Source organism: Arachis hypogaea, chromosome 5, assembly GCF_003086295.3.
Source record: "Arachis hypogaea cultivar Tifrunner chromosome 5, arahy.Tifrunner.gnm2.J5K5, whole genome shotgun sequence".
Taxonomy (NCBI): domain Eukaryota; kingdom Viridiplantae; phylum Streptophyta; class Magnoliopsida; order Fabales; family Fabaceae; genus Arachis; species Arachis hypogaea.
Window position 1 is genome coordinate 36,840,571 of NC_092040.1, and position 14,301 is coordinate 36,854,871.

The 14,301-nt window shown below is 31.9% G+C and overlaps 1 protein-coding gene across 1 annotated transcript; it reads right to left on the reverse strand.

Annotated features, from left to right (window-relative positions):
- Positions 1-723: 723 nt before the first annotated feature.
- On the reverse strand, positions 724-1,446 carry LOC140184894 (uncharacterized). Its single transcript, XM_072238089.1, has one exon. The coding sequence runs from the start codon at positions 1,444-1,446 to the stop codon at positions 724-726; it is 723 nt and encodes a 240-aa protein (XP_072094190.1).
- Between the last annotated feature and the right edge of the window lie 12,855 nt (positions 1,447-14,301).

Consider the following 14,301-nt stretch of genomic DNA (forward strand, 5'->3'; position numbering starts at 1 on the left):
CTGTCCCCTAAAAAGAAGCTCTTAACTGCTCAAAACACATCACCATTAAGTATGTTCCAGAAGCTTTAAAAAAATTTTACTGTCATACCATCATCTCCTAGAGCACTTTGAGGATGAATACAAATTGTTGCACGTTTTACTTTTTCCATAGTCACTAGTTTTTGAAGCCTACGGTTCATGTGAGCTGTAACCTTAAGTTCAAAATCGGTAAACAGAGGTTCAGGGTTCTCATGACAAGTGGAAGAGAAGATATCCTTGAAATAAGATTCAGCCATAGAAGCAATACCAGCATTTGAAGTAGCCACTTCATCATCACTGCCGGTTAGTTGCCAAATTTTTTTCTTCGAGTTTGATTTCTAAATTCCTGATGGAAGAAAGCTATATTTTGATCACCAAATTTGAGCCATTTGACTCTAGATTTATCATTCCAATAAGATTCCTCATTTTGCAATGCTTTCTCAAGTTTGTCCTCTATTTCTGAAATGATGTCGCCTCCATGAATTCCTGTTAAACGAAGTTCTCTAATTCAAACTGTAGTAAATCAATTTCCACCTTTGAATTAAATCTGTGTTCTTGCTGCCATCTGATAATCTTATGCCGACAACGTTTTATTTTTTGTGCTAGAATATACATGGCCAAACTATCAATCTGTTCGTGCAAAACCTCTCTAACAATCGACCTTATTTCATCATTGGAATACCATCTTTCTTGGAATTTGAATCGTCATTTAGATCTCTTAGTTCTCGGATTAGACTCTAAGAGAAGAGGGGAGTAATCCAATCCTGATTCTGACAGTCTAAGAACCGATACATTGGGATAGAGTTGCTGCCAATCAACTCCTACCAGAAATCGGTCCAGTCTTTCCTGTATCAACTCATCACCACTCCGCCTATTCGACCAAGTGAATGGTCTTCCAACCATACCAATATCAATCAGGGAATTATGATCAATAAAACTAATAAAAATTTTAATATAAGAAGAAGATTTAATACTCCCATCTACTTTCTCCAATTGATTAGAAATGACATTAAAATCACCCATTAACAAAACCTTACCACCGAACTGTTGGGTGACTGAAGTTAATTTAGCAAACTGAGCCATTCTATGTTGATCATTTGAACTGAGATGAACACCTAGAATACCATAGGGATCATTAGAACTAGCTATCAAATCTGATGCCGCAATGAAGAATCTACCATACTGTAAAATCTGAACAGTGCAACCATCCCTCCATGCCATTGCCAAATCCTCAGATAATCCATCCGAATCCATAATAAACCATTTCTTGTAACCACAAGATCTTAGTTTTCCTTCAACTTGTCGAGATTGATTTCTTGTTTCACAGATAAAATCAACTTCGGGGGAGTAGGATTTGCAAATCCCTTTAAGATTATGGATTGTCAGGGGTCTCCCCAAACTCCGACAATTCCATGAGAGTAGTTTCATGTTTTTTTGGATACCACTTGAAGGCTGGCACCCTCCACCGTCATAGCATCAGAGACAATATCATTGAGACAAATTTTCTTTAAAATATCTTCAGTAACGTTACCTCCACTCCTCCGTTTGAAACCTATCACAATCTTTCTGGCAAGTTATTTCAGTTTTGGTTTTTTATTCTCCTTTCTAAGCTTGAACATGACGTTGTTATTATGTTGGACATTATTCATGGAATAGGCTATCTCTAATAAAGCATTAGAAGAAGAATTAGTATCAGTAGTTGTACCAGTATTTTCTGATTCACCCTTATTTTCTACTCTAGAACCCAAATTGGCAACAATTTTTTCATTATTCTAATTTTTCTGATCATCTTGCACACTCAATTTTGAGAAACTATCAAAAAGTCAAGCAGGTGGAGATTTTTTCTTCGGTTGAGTTGGAACAGAACCATCCCGAGGTTGATTAGGATTGAAGGAAGCTCTCTTTTCAGTTAAACGCCTACCGACTTGATTTGCCGTAAGCCTTTCACTAACTTTATCTTCCTTGATATTATTTTGGGCAGAATCATCAATAAAAAATTGGCAGTTCTTAGGTTCATTCCCCAATTTTGCTCAATTAAGTACAAAACACACTTATACGTTCATAGCGTACTCCAATTTCCAGCACTTTCTGATTAGGATCAAGCAATTTTAGTGTATTCCTCACTCTTTTATCACTGTTCAGTTCCACTTTAGCCTTCACTATGCATGTATCTTTGCTTCTAACTTCAAACAGAGCAACATCTTTAATTTGACCATGTCTCCCACCCAATTTTTGGCCAACCTCAAGCAATTTGTATTATTTAGGCAATCCCCAAAATTGTGCCCATACAGGAAAAGAAGAGATGTGATTATCCTCTATGTTTACCGACTGCTTCGATCTACGAATGTGAAGAACAAAACTCTTCAATAACCAAGGTGAACCCGTCTCAATTCGAGTCACCTTAGAGTCATTCTCAAAGAAAAATTGAAACTGGTTCCTAGATTTTTCGACTACTACACTGAATCCTTCTGGTTTATTCCATATTGCATAGAGGGCTCCTTCCATGGTACCTACAGAAAAGATCCAATCTGAGAAAATCCTTCCAGACAGGCTCTATGTACAGACTTAAATTCCTTCATAAATATCTTCATCAGCTAAAACAATCAAATCATTCTCCTGATCACTGTCAATTATATGGGAATTTTGAGTATCTGATTTGTTGCTCATGGTGTAGAGAAAATCAAAATTGGTATTTGATGATTCTGGAGATAAAAGATATATGGAATGAGTGAATTAGAAAACAGAGTGAATTAAAAGAAAAATCTAGCGTAGGGATGAATTAGGAGAGGAAACAAAAATTAGGAAACCAAGTGGGGATAAATTAGACACAGAAAAGAAATTAAGAGAAGAAAGTAGAAGAAGATGTGATAAAGAAATAAAATGATAAACAAGACAAGAATTGAAATTGAATAGAAAAGAAAAATTGTAATTGAAATGAAAACAAAAAGGATAGGTTGAAATTGAGTACAAAGAGAATTACTCTACTTTCTACCCGATTTCTTAACGCAAGAAGAAAGGGACTCCTCAACCTAACTTGTCAACGCCATAGTTTGGAAATTGAATTGAATGGACTCCTTAACATTCTACTCAATTTCCTGATGCAACAAGGGAGGGAATCTTCTAAATCATTCTATATTACGCTACCCTAATTTATGAGGTATTTATAGCCTATTATTAGGTTAAAATATAGAAAATCCTGAGCCCACGAACATAAGACCTAATTTAGTAATTAAATAAACAAAATCAAAATATATCAAATTAAATTAAAACATTCTAAAAATATAAACCAAAATCTTTTAAATAACACTTGAACTCTTCACATAACAAACATTTGAAGCACGTATCATTCTCCTCCTCTTCAAAAAAGATTCGTCCTCAAATCTTGTAGGTAAAAAAAATAGTATATGAAAAGGACAATAATTAAAAGGAAGATTTTTTTTGTTTTGTTTGTATATTTTTCTCTTTTTTTTTTTGCACCGTATTCTTTTTAAACAATAAAATATGCAACATGAAAGGGACTCCTCAACTTAACTTGTCAATGCCATAGTTTGAGAATTGAATCGAAGGGACTCCTCAACGTTCTACTCAATTCCCCGATGCAATAAGAGAGGGACTCCTCAACCTTAATTGTCCACACCATGGTTTCATCAAGAAACCAAAAACGAGATTTTCAAACCTCTAAATCATTCTATACTATGACTACCCTAATTTATGAGGTATTTATAACCTATTATTAGATTAAAATATAGAAAACCCTGAGCCCACGAACATGAGACCCAATTTAGTAATTAAATAAACAAAATAAAAATACATCAAATTAAATTAAATTATTCTAAAAATATAAACTAATATCTTCTAAATAACACTTGAACTCTTCATATCACGAACATTTGAAGCACGTATCATTTTCATCCTCTTCAAAAAAGATTCGACATCGAATCTTGTAGGTAAAAAATAGTATATGAAAAAGGACAATAATTACAAGAAAGATAATTTTTTTTCTTTCTCTTTTTGTAAATATATTTTTTTCTTTTTCTTTTTTTTTGTACTATATGATTTTTTATTTTTTAAGCAATAAATCAACAATAATGGCAAAACAATAATGAAACGCAAACGAAAATAAGAACACAATAACTTAAAAAAAGGCACGATAGATACTGGACTCTCTTTTTATGGTAAATGAAGAACAAATATGTATTAATAAAAAATAATCTAATACATGAGCTCTGATATCAAATGATAAAGAAATTAAAGATAAACAAGATAAAAATTGAAATTGAATAAAAAAACATAAATTGTAATTGAAACAAAAATAAAAAAGATTGGTTGAAATTGAATACAAAGAGAATCACTCTACTTTCTACTCAATTTCTTGACGCAACATAAAAGAGACCCATCAACCTAACTTGTCTATGCCATAGTTTGAGAATTTAATTGAAGGGGCTCCTCAACCTGCTACTCAATTCCCCGATACAACAAGAGAGGGACTCCTCAACCTCAATTGTCCACACCATGGTTTCATCACGAAACCAAAAAAGGGATTTTCAAACCTCTAAATCATTTTGTACTATGACTACCCTAGTTTATGAGGTATTTATAACCCCTTATTAGGTTAAAATATACAAAATCTCGAGCACACAAACATAAGGCCCAATCTAGTAATTAAATAAATAAAATCAAAATACATTAAATTAAATTAAAACATTCTAAAAATATAAACTAATATCTTTTAAATAACACTTGAACTCTTCATATCACGAACATTTGAAGCATGAATCATTCTCCTCCTCTTCAAAAAAGATTCGTCCTCGAATCTTGTAGGTGAAAATAGTATATGAAAAGGACAATAATTACAAAGAAGATATTTTATTTCTTTCTTTTTTTGTCTTTTTTCTTTTCTTGTTTTTTTTTGCATTGTATATTTTTTATTTTTTAAACAATAAAATCAATAATGATGACAAAACAATAATGAAACGCAATCGAAAAACACGAACACAAGAACATAAAGAAAGACGCGACAACAGACTGGATCCTTTTTTATTAAAACGAGATCAAATATAGATTAATAAGAGTTAATCTAGAACATAAGATCTGATTCCAAATGATAAAGAAATAAAAGGATAAATAAGACAAGAATTGAAATTGAATAGAAAAGATAAATTTTAATTGAAATAAAACAAAAAGAATAGGTTGAAATTGAGTACAAAGAGAATCACTTTACTTTCTACCAAATTTCTTCACGCAACAAGAAAGTGACTCCTTAACCTAACTTATCAATGTGATAGTTTGAAAATTGAATCGACATGACTTCTCAACCTTCTACTAGATTCTGTGATGCAATAAGAGAGGGACTCCTCAACCTCAATTGTCCACACCATGGTTTCCTCAAGAAACCAAAAAGTGGAGTTTTTAAACCTCTAAATCATTCTATACTATAACTACCCTAATTTATGAGGTATTTATGGCTTATTATTAGGTTAAAATATAGAAAACCCTAAGCTCACAAACATAAGACCCAATCTAGTAATTAAATAAATAAAATCAAAATACATCAAATTAAATTAAAATATTCTAAAAATATAAACTAATATCTTTTAAATAACACTTGAACTCTTCATATCATGAACATTTGAAGCACGTATCATTCTCCTCCTCTTCAAAAAAGATTCGTCTTCGAATCTTATAGGTAAAAATGTAGTATACGAAAAAGGACAATAATTTCAAGGAAGATATTTTTTTGTTTTTTTGTATATTTTTCTTTTTTTTCACTGTATATTTTTTTAAACAATAAAATGCGCAACATGAAAGGAACTCCTCAACTTAACTTGTCAACGCCATAGTTTGAGAATTGAATCGAAGGGACTTCTCAACTTTCTACTCAATTCTCCGATGCAACAAGAGAGAGACTCCTCAATCTCAATTGTCTATACCATGGTTTCATCCCGAAACCAAAAAGGGGGTTTTCAAACATCTAAATCAATCTATACTACGACTATCCTAATTTATGAGGTATTTATAGCCTATTGTTAGGTTAAAATATAGAAAACCTTGAGCCCACAAACATAAGGCCCAATTTAGTAATTAAATAAACAAAATCAAAATACATCAAATTAAATTAAATCATTCTACAAATATAAACTAATATCTTCTAAATAACACTTGAACTCTTCATATCACGAATATTTGAATCACGTATCATTCTCCTCCTCTTCAAAAAAGATTCGTCATCGAATCTTGTAGGTAAAAAAATAGTATATGAAAAGGTCAATAATTACAAGGAAGATAATTTTTTTTCTTTCTCTTTTTGTAAATATATTTTCTTTTTTTCTTTTTCTTTTTTTTTGCACTATATGCTTTTTTATTTTTGAAGCAATAAAATCAACAATAATGACAAAACATTAATGAAACGCAAACAAAAACAAGAACACAATAACTTAAAGAAAGACACGATAGATACTGGACTCTCTTTTTATGATAAACGAAGAATAAATATAGATTAATAAGAAATAATCTAATACCTGAGCTCTGATAACAAATGATAAAGAAATTAAAGATAAACAAGATAAAAATTGAAATTGAATAAAAAAACATAAATTGTAAATGTAACAAAAATAAAAAAATATGTTGAAATTTAGTACAAAGAGAGTCACTCTACTTTCTATCTAATTTCTTGACGCAACATGAAATCCTCAACCTAACTTGTCAACGCCATAGTTTGAGAATTTATTTGAAGGGGCTCCTCAACCTGCTACTCAATTGTCCACGCCATGGTTTCATCACGAAACTAAAAATGGGAGTTTTCAAACCTTTAAATCATTATGTACTACAATTACCCTAGTTTATGAGGTATTTATAGCCTCTTATTAGGTTAAAATATAAAAAAAATCCTGAACCCACAAATATAAGGCCCAATCTAGTAATTAAATAAATAAAATTAAAATACATCAAATTAAATTAAAACATTCTAAAAATATAAACTAATATCTTCTAAATAACACTTGAACTCTTTATATCACGAATATTTACAACACGAATCATTCTCCTCCTCTTCAAAAAAGATTCGTCGTCGAATCTTGTAGGTGAAAAATAGTATATGAAAAGAACAATAATTACAAGGAAAATACTTTCTTTCTTTCTTTTTTTGTTTTTTTTTTATTTTTCTTGTATTTTTTTTTTGCATTGTATATTTTTTATTTTTTAAACAATAAAATAAACAATGACGACAAAACAATAATGAAACGCAAACGAAACATACAAACACAAGAACATAAAGAAAGACGTGACAGACACTGGATCCATTTTTTATTAAAACAAGATCAAATATAGATTAATAAGAATTAATCTAGAACCTAAGCTTTGATATCAAATGATAAAGAAATAAAAGTATAAACAAGACAGGAATTGAAATTGAATAGAAAAGATAAATTTTAATTAAAATAAAAATGTAAAACCCGGTTAATTAATGGCTAATTAACCCATAAATGAGAATTTATTCTAGAAAGTCAAAAATGTAATTTTTATGGCTAAATATGATAGAGGAGATTGAGACGAAAATTTCGGTACCAATTTTATAGAAATCGAACCAAAATTGGGCCAAACGGGCCAAATCGGGTCAACCGGACCCATATTGGGCCCTTGGCCAACTAAACTAAACCTAAAACACTTATTTCAGTACTCCCTCTCTTCACAATACACAAACACATGCTACACAAACACATGCTGAAATGGAGGCACAAGGGGGAAGAACACTCTCTCAAGGCCTTTCTCTCATTTGATCTTTAAACCACCATAACTTTTGATATAGAGCTCCGATTGCTGCACTGTTTACGGCCACGCATTCACCATGAAGAGCTCTAAAAAAATCACTACTTTATTCTTGAGATAAGCCATGAAATCATTTCAGTTTTTCATCCCTAATTTTCGAATTTCATGGGTGAAAATGTTGAGGTTTTGGGCTTTTGATGTTATAGGACCAAACTCTCTTGAAGAAGAAGATTAATCTTGTCTCCTTGAATATTGGGAAAGGTAAGATATCTCAAACCCTAGTGAAAATGTTGAATTTGTGATTTTGGGTATTAAGCTCTTGTGTTGTGGTAGGATATTGTAGCTTAGGCATTTTATATATGCTTATTGGAGATTGATTGGTAATTTTGGAAAGCTTGGAAGAGGGTTTTGTATGCTAAAATCTGTTCTTGGAAGTGTTGAGATCTAGAAAACTTGAGAAAAAGTGGATTGGAAGTGTTCCGGTTGAGCGGGGGAAATTGACTAAGGTATGGTCTCGATTTTCTGTATCTAAAATGTAATGTGGTGTGAAAACTTAGGCTAGAGGCCCTAAGATAGGCATTGAATTGTTGATGTTGTTGAATGTTGAGATATATGATATGGTCATATATGTGATTATGAATATTGATGTCTTGATGGTGTGATATATGAGAAAATGCATGTTGTGATATATGCTTGATGAATGATTGAGGTTGAATTGTGGGTGGAACCATGTTGATGGTGAGTACGATATTGACTATGTATAATGATGGTTGATTGTGAATGGTATGATTGGAAATTGGGATGAGGAAGGATGTATGACATGTTAATGTGTTTGTCTCTTAGCCATTTGATTGAGGAGTGTTAAAATGGTTTGGTGGTGGTTTTGTGATTTTGAGGAAAATGTTAATGTGTGAGTTGAGGAGGCTTGATGTTGATTTTGGTATATTTTGATTGATTTTAAAAAGGGCTGAAATTGGCATGCTTTGGTTGATTTTGAAAAGGGTTGAAAATGTCTTATTTTGAAAATGGCACTTTGTGATTTTATATGAAATTATGGTTCTTGGGCATACTTTGACGGGGAATAATTTGGACTCCGGATCCCCGTTTTGTACCAAACTTATTTAGAAATGAAATTGGATTCGGGATGTCCATGCCGTTTAAAGAACGAGCAAAAAATAATTTAAAATGAAGGAGTTATGTCCGTCAGAAGATTGGGGTTGAATCTGTGAATTCTGCAGCTTTTAACTTAGAAAAATTTTTAGTAGAATAGCCCCTCATGCGTAGGCGTCCTTGACGCATACGCATCGTTTTTTTTTTAGAAACGTGCCATCCATGATGGCGTGTGGCTCACGTGTGCGCGTCGATGCGCTGCACCCAATGCCCAGCCATTTTTTCCGAGAGTTGTGCAAGTCTTGTGCGTGGGGCACAAACGCACCCACGCGTACGTGTGGCTGACGCGTACATGTCATTTGGCTGTTTTTCAATCCATGCATGCGCGTGGACAACACATGCGCGTCGATGAACTTTGTGGCCATCCACGCGTGCGCGTGGAGGACGCGTACGCATGGCCCTGTTTTCATGCCAAAGTTGATTTTTGAGTTTAAAAAGCCAAATTTCATACCTTTAAGCCTCCAAACTCACCACTTATGTATTAAATCATTATGATATGCCTAACAATGATAAATGAGCTAGGGGATGTGGTAACTTGCGAATGAAGCAAGGAAAAAAGTTATGATCAATGATTATCAAAGATGATTATATGAGATATGGAGAATGGCGGTGGAAGTGCTGTGTGTGCCATGAGCCGAAGGGCTGTATTTATTGATAAATTGGCTGGGTCTGGATTGAACCGTGAGCCGGATGGCTGAGTTGTTGCCGAGTAACGGCGGAGCCATTATTGATTATGGCCGATTATAAATGCATATATTCTATTGAATGAATTGTGAATGTTGCACTTCCACTATCTGAGATACGAGTTTTCCTGGGTGAAAGCAGTGGCTAGCCACTACGTGCTCCAGGTGGAGACTCAATACTCTACTGACCCTATATCGTAAGGGTGGCCGGACACTGTGAAAGTTCCGGATGAGCTCGCCCCCGTGAATATACATCAGTGAGGGTATTGGATATGGATCATGATTATGATCACGATTATGTTGAGTATAACTCGAGTTGGGGATGCACGACAGAGGGACAATCCAATGGTTAGATACCAGGACTTGTTGAGTTGGCTATATAACCGACAGATGATATCATCAGCCATTAGGAACAGACATTCATCATATGCATACTATGTGAATTATTTTATGTTGCCGATTTGATTGCATATTACTTGCTAATTGTCTAAATGCCTTATCTGTTCTTATTTGTATATCTCTTGTCTGATATAACTGTATTTGCTATAATATACTCTTACTGGTGGTTGGGAGGTCTAAAGGATTTGGAAAGGGAAGTATTAGTTAGACTAAAGAATCTTTAGTCAGTTGCCATTTATGGTTTAGCCTATTTATAAGCTTTGATTTATCTGGTGAAAGTTCTAGGATTGCCTTTGGCTTTTCCAGGACATTACATGTTAGATATGTGGGTACTGTTACCATACTGAGAACCTCCGATTCTCACCCATATGAATTTTGTGGTTTTCAGATGCAGGACGTGAGGCTTCTCGCTAAAGCATGCTGGAGACTTCTGGATTAGCGAAGATCCTTGTGCTCGGGACTCTATTTTGGTTTATATGTTTTGCTTAGATACTTTTATCTCCAGTAAATAATACAAACTATGACGACTCCACTTAAAGGGAATTTTGGAGAATAGGTTTTCTGTATTTGTGTCCCTTCGAGTTTTCTTGGGGTTTCTTACTTTATTTACATGTATATATTACTATGCTTGGGTCGGTTATCTTCGCAACCGAATTATGAGTTTTCATATTCATGTTTTTGACACTTCTTTGTATATATATAATCTCGCGTTGGTTTATCCTTGTTCGTTACGTTATCGATCGGAGTGTTGCGCTTTGCGAGTTACGATTTTTGGTTCTACCCTTTTTTTTTCAAAGGCTCCTAGTTATAATCATTATTCACACTACTATATGTACTAAATTTTTATTTTAGAGGTCGTAATACCTTGCCATCTCTGAATTATGACTTAAGCATAAGACTCTGTATGGTAGGGTGATACAAAAAATAAAAAGGATAGGTTGAAATTTAGTACAAAGAGAATTACTCTACTTTCTACCCAATTTCTTGACACAACAAGAAAGGGACTCCTTAACCTAACTTGTCAACGCCATAGTTTGGAAATTGAATCGGAAGGACTTCTCAACCTTCTATTCAATTTTCCGAAGCAACAAGAACGGAACTCCTCAACCTCAATTATCCACACCATGGTTTCATCACGAAACCAAAAAAGGGATTTTGAAACCTCTAAATCATTCTATAATACGACTACCCAAATTTATGAGGTATTTATGGCCTATTATTAGATTATAATAAAGAAAATCCAAAGCTCACAAACATAAGGTCCAATCTAATAATTAAATAAACAAAATCAAAATACATCAAATTAAATTAAAATATTCTAAAAATATAAACTAATATCTTCTAAATAACACTTGAATTCTTCATATCACGAACATTTGAAGCACGTATCATTCTTCTCCTCTTCAAAAAAGATTCGTCCTCGAATCTTGTAGGTCAAAAAATAGTATCTGAAAAAGACAATAATTATAAGGAAGATAATTTTTTTTGTTATTTTTGTATATTTTTTTTTGCATTGTATGTTTTTTTAATTTTTTTAAACAATAAAATATGTAACTTGAAAGGGACTCCTCAACTTAACTTGTCAACGCTATAATTTGAGAATTAAATTGAAGGAACTCCTCAACCTTCTACTCAATTCTCCAATGCAACAAGAGATGGACTCCTCAATCTCAATAGTCCACACCATGGTTTCATCACGAAACCAAAAAGAGGGTTTTCAAACCTCTAAATCTTTCTATACTACGACTACCCTAATTTATGAGGTATTTATAACCTATTATTAGGTTAAAATATAGAAAACCCTGAGCTCACAAACATAAGGTCCAATCTAGTAATTAAATAAACAAAATCAAAATACATCATGTTAAATTAAAATATTCTAAAAATATAAACTAATTTCTTTTAAATAACGCTTGAACTCTTCGTATCACGAACATTTGAAACACGTATCATTCTTCTCCTCTTCAAAAAAGATTCGTCATCGAATCTTGTAGGTAAAAGAATAGTATATGAAAACGACAATAATTACAAGGAAGATAATTTTTTTCTTTTCATTTTTGTATATATTTTTCTTTTTTTTTGTTTTCTTTTGCACTGTATGCTTTTTTATTTTTTAAGCAATAAAATCAACAATAATGAAACGCAAATGAAAACAAGAACACATTAACTTAAAGAAAGACCGCGACAGATACTAGACTCTCTTTTTATGATAAAAGAAGAATAATTATAGCTTAATAATAAATAATCTAATACTTGAGTTCTGATAACAAATGATAAAGAAAATAAAGATAAAAAAGATAAAAATTAAAATTGAATAAAAAAATAAATTATAATTGAAATAAAAATAAAAAAGATAAGTTGAAATTGAGTATAAAGAGAACCACTCTACTTTTTACTCAATTTCTTGACGCAACATGAAATGGATTCCTCAACCTAACTTGTCAACGCCATAGTTTGAGAATTGAATTGAATGGGCTCCTCAACCTTCTACTCAATTCCCCAATGCAATAAGAGAGACTCCTTAAACTCAATTGTCCACACCATAGTTTCATCACAAAATTAAAAAGGGTGTTTTCAAATCTTTAAATCATTCTGTACTACGACTACCTTAGTTTATGAGGTATTTATATTCTCTTATTAGGTTAAAATATAAAAAATTTTGAGCCTACAAACATAAGGCCCAATTTAGTAATTAAATAAACAAAATAAAAATACATCAAATTAAATTAAAACATTCAAAAATGTAAACTAATATATTTTAAATAACACTTGAACTTTTCATATCACGAACATTTGAAGCACGTATCATTCTCTTCCTCTTTAAAAACGATTCGTCCTCGAATCTTATTAGTGAAAGATAGTATATGAAAAGGACAATAATTACAAGAAAGATATTTTCCTTTTTTTTCTTTTTTTTGGTATAGTTTCTTTTCTTTTTTCTACATTGTATGTTTTTTTTATATTTTAAATAATAAAATCAACAATGATGACAAAACAATAATGAAATGCAAACGAAAAATTTGAACACAAAAATATAAAGAAAGACATGACAAACATTGGACTCATTTTTTTTTATTAAAAACAGATCAAATATAGTTTAATAAAAATTAATTAAATACCTGAGTTCTGATACCAAACGATAAAGAAATAAAAGGATAAACAAGACAAGAATTGAAATTGAATAGAAAAGATAAATTGTAATTGAAATAAAAACAAAAAGGATAAGTTGAAATTGAGTACAAAGAGAATCACTCTATTTTCTACCCAATTTCTTGATGCAATAAGAAAGTGACTCCTCAACTTAACTTGTCAACGCCATAGTTTGGAAATTGAATCGAAGCGACTCCTCAACCTTCTACTCAATTCCCCGATGCAACAAGAGAGGGACTCCTCAACCTCACTTGTCCATACCATGGATTCATTACGAAACCGAAAAGGAGATTTTCAAACCTCTAAATCATTCTATATTACGACTACCCTAATTTTTGAGGTATTTATAGCCTATTATTAGGTTAAAATATAAAAAATCTTGAGCCTACAAACATAAAGCCCAATCTAGTAATTAAATAAATAAAATTAAAATATATCAAATTAAATTAAACATTCTAAAAATATAAACTAATATCTTCTAAATAATACTTGAACTCTTTATATCACAAATATTTGAAACACGTATCAAGATGAAAAAGACTTTGACAAAAAAAAGACAAACAAAAGTGAAACTATGGAAGCGGGGCGTAGTAAAATTCTTGGACGAATTTAAGGGACACGGTATAAAATATAAATATACGTTGAAAATAAATTAAATCACATATATATTTATACATATATTGATTATAATTTTTTTTGACAGAAAATATTGGTTATAATTACATTGTACACTTGTACCGATAAAAATCATAAAATGCTTGTAGTCTCTAAAATGAACCAAGCCTAGCTCGCTCGCTCGCTCACTCACTCAAATATTAACTTCACGTTTCCTTTGATTGTTTTCCTTGTCAAAGTAGGCATCCAATCTCTAATAAGTAAGTGTATTTGAAAAGAAAATTGTTTGATGTATAACACTTAAAAGAGATGGAATTGAGTCCATAATTCTTGTTTTCTACTCCTAAGTAAACGGTAATATATTTAAGTAATATGCAAATATCAATATAAGGCGATTAATTTAAGAATATTGATTGATTATATCAATGTTGGAAGTAAATAATAAATAGTAATTTGAAATTTGCAGAAGAAAAAGTGAATGTGGGTTGATAGGATGTAAGAA

Bases quoted from the DNA above. Each gene is read 5' to 3' on its own strand.
- LOC140184894 (XM_072238089.1), bottom strand. From the start codon at position 1,446: ATGAAACTACTCTCATGGAATTGTCGGAGTTTGGGGAGACCCCTGACA.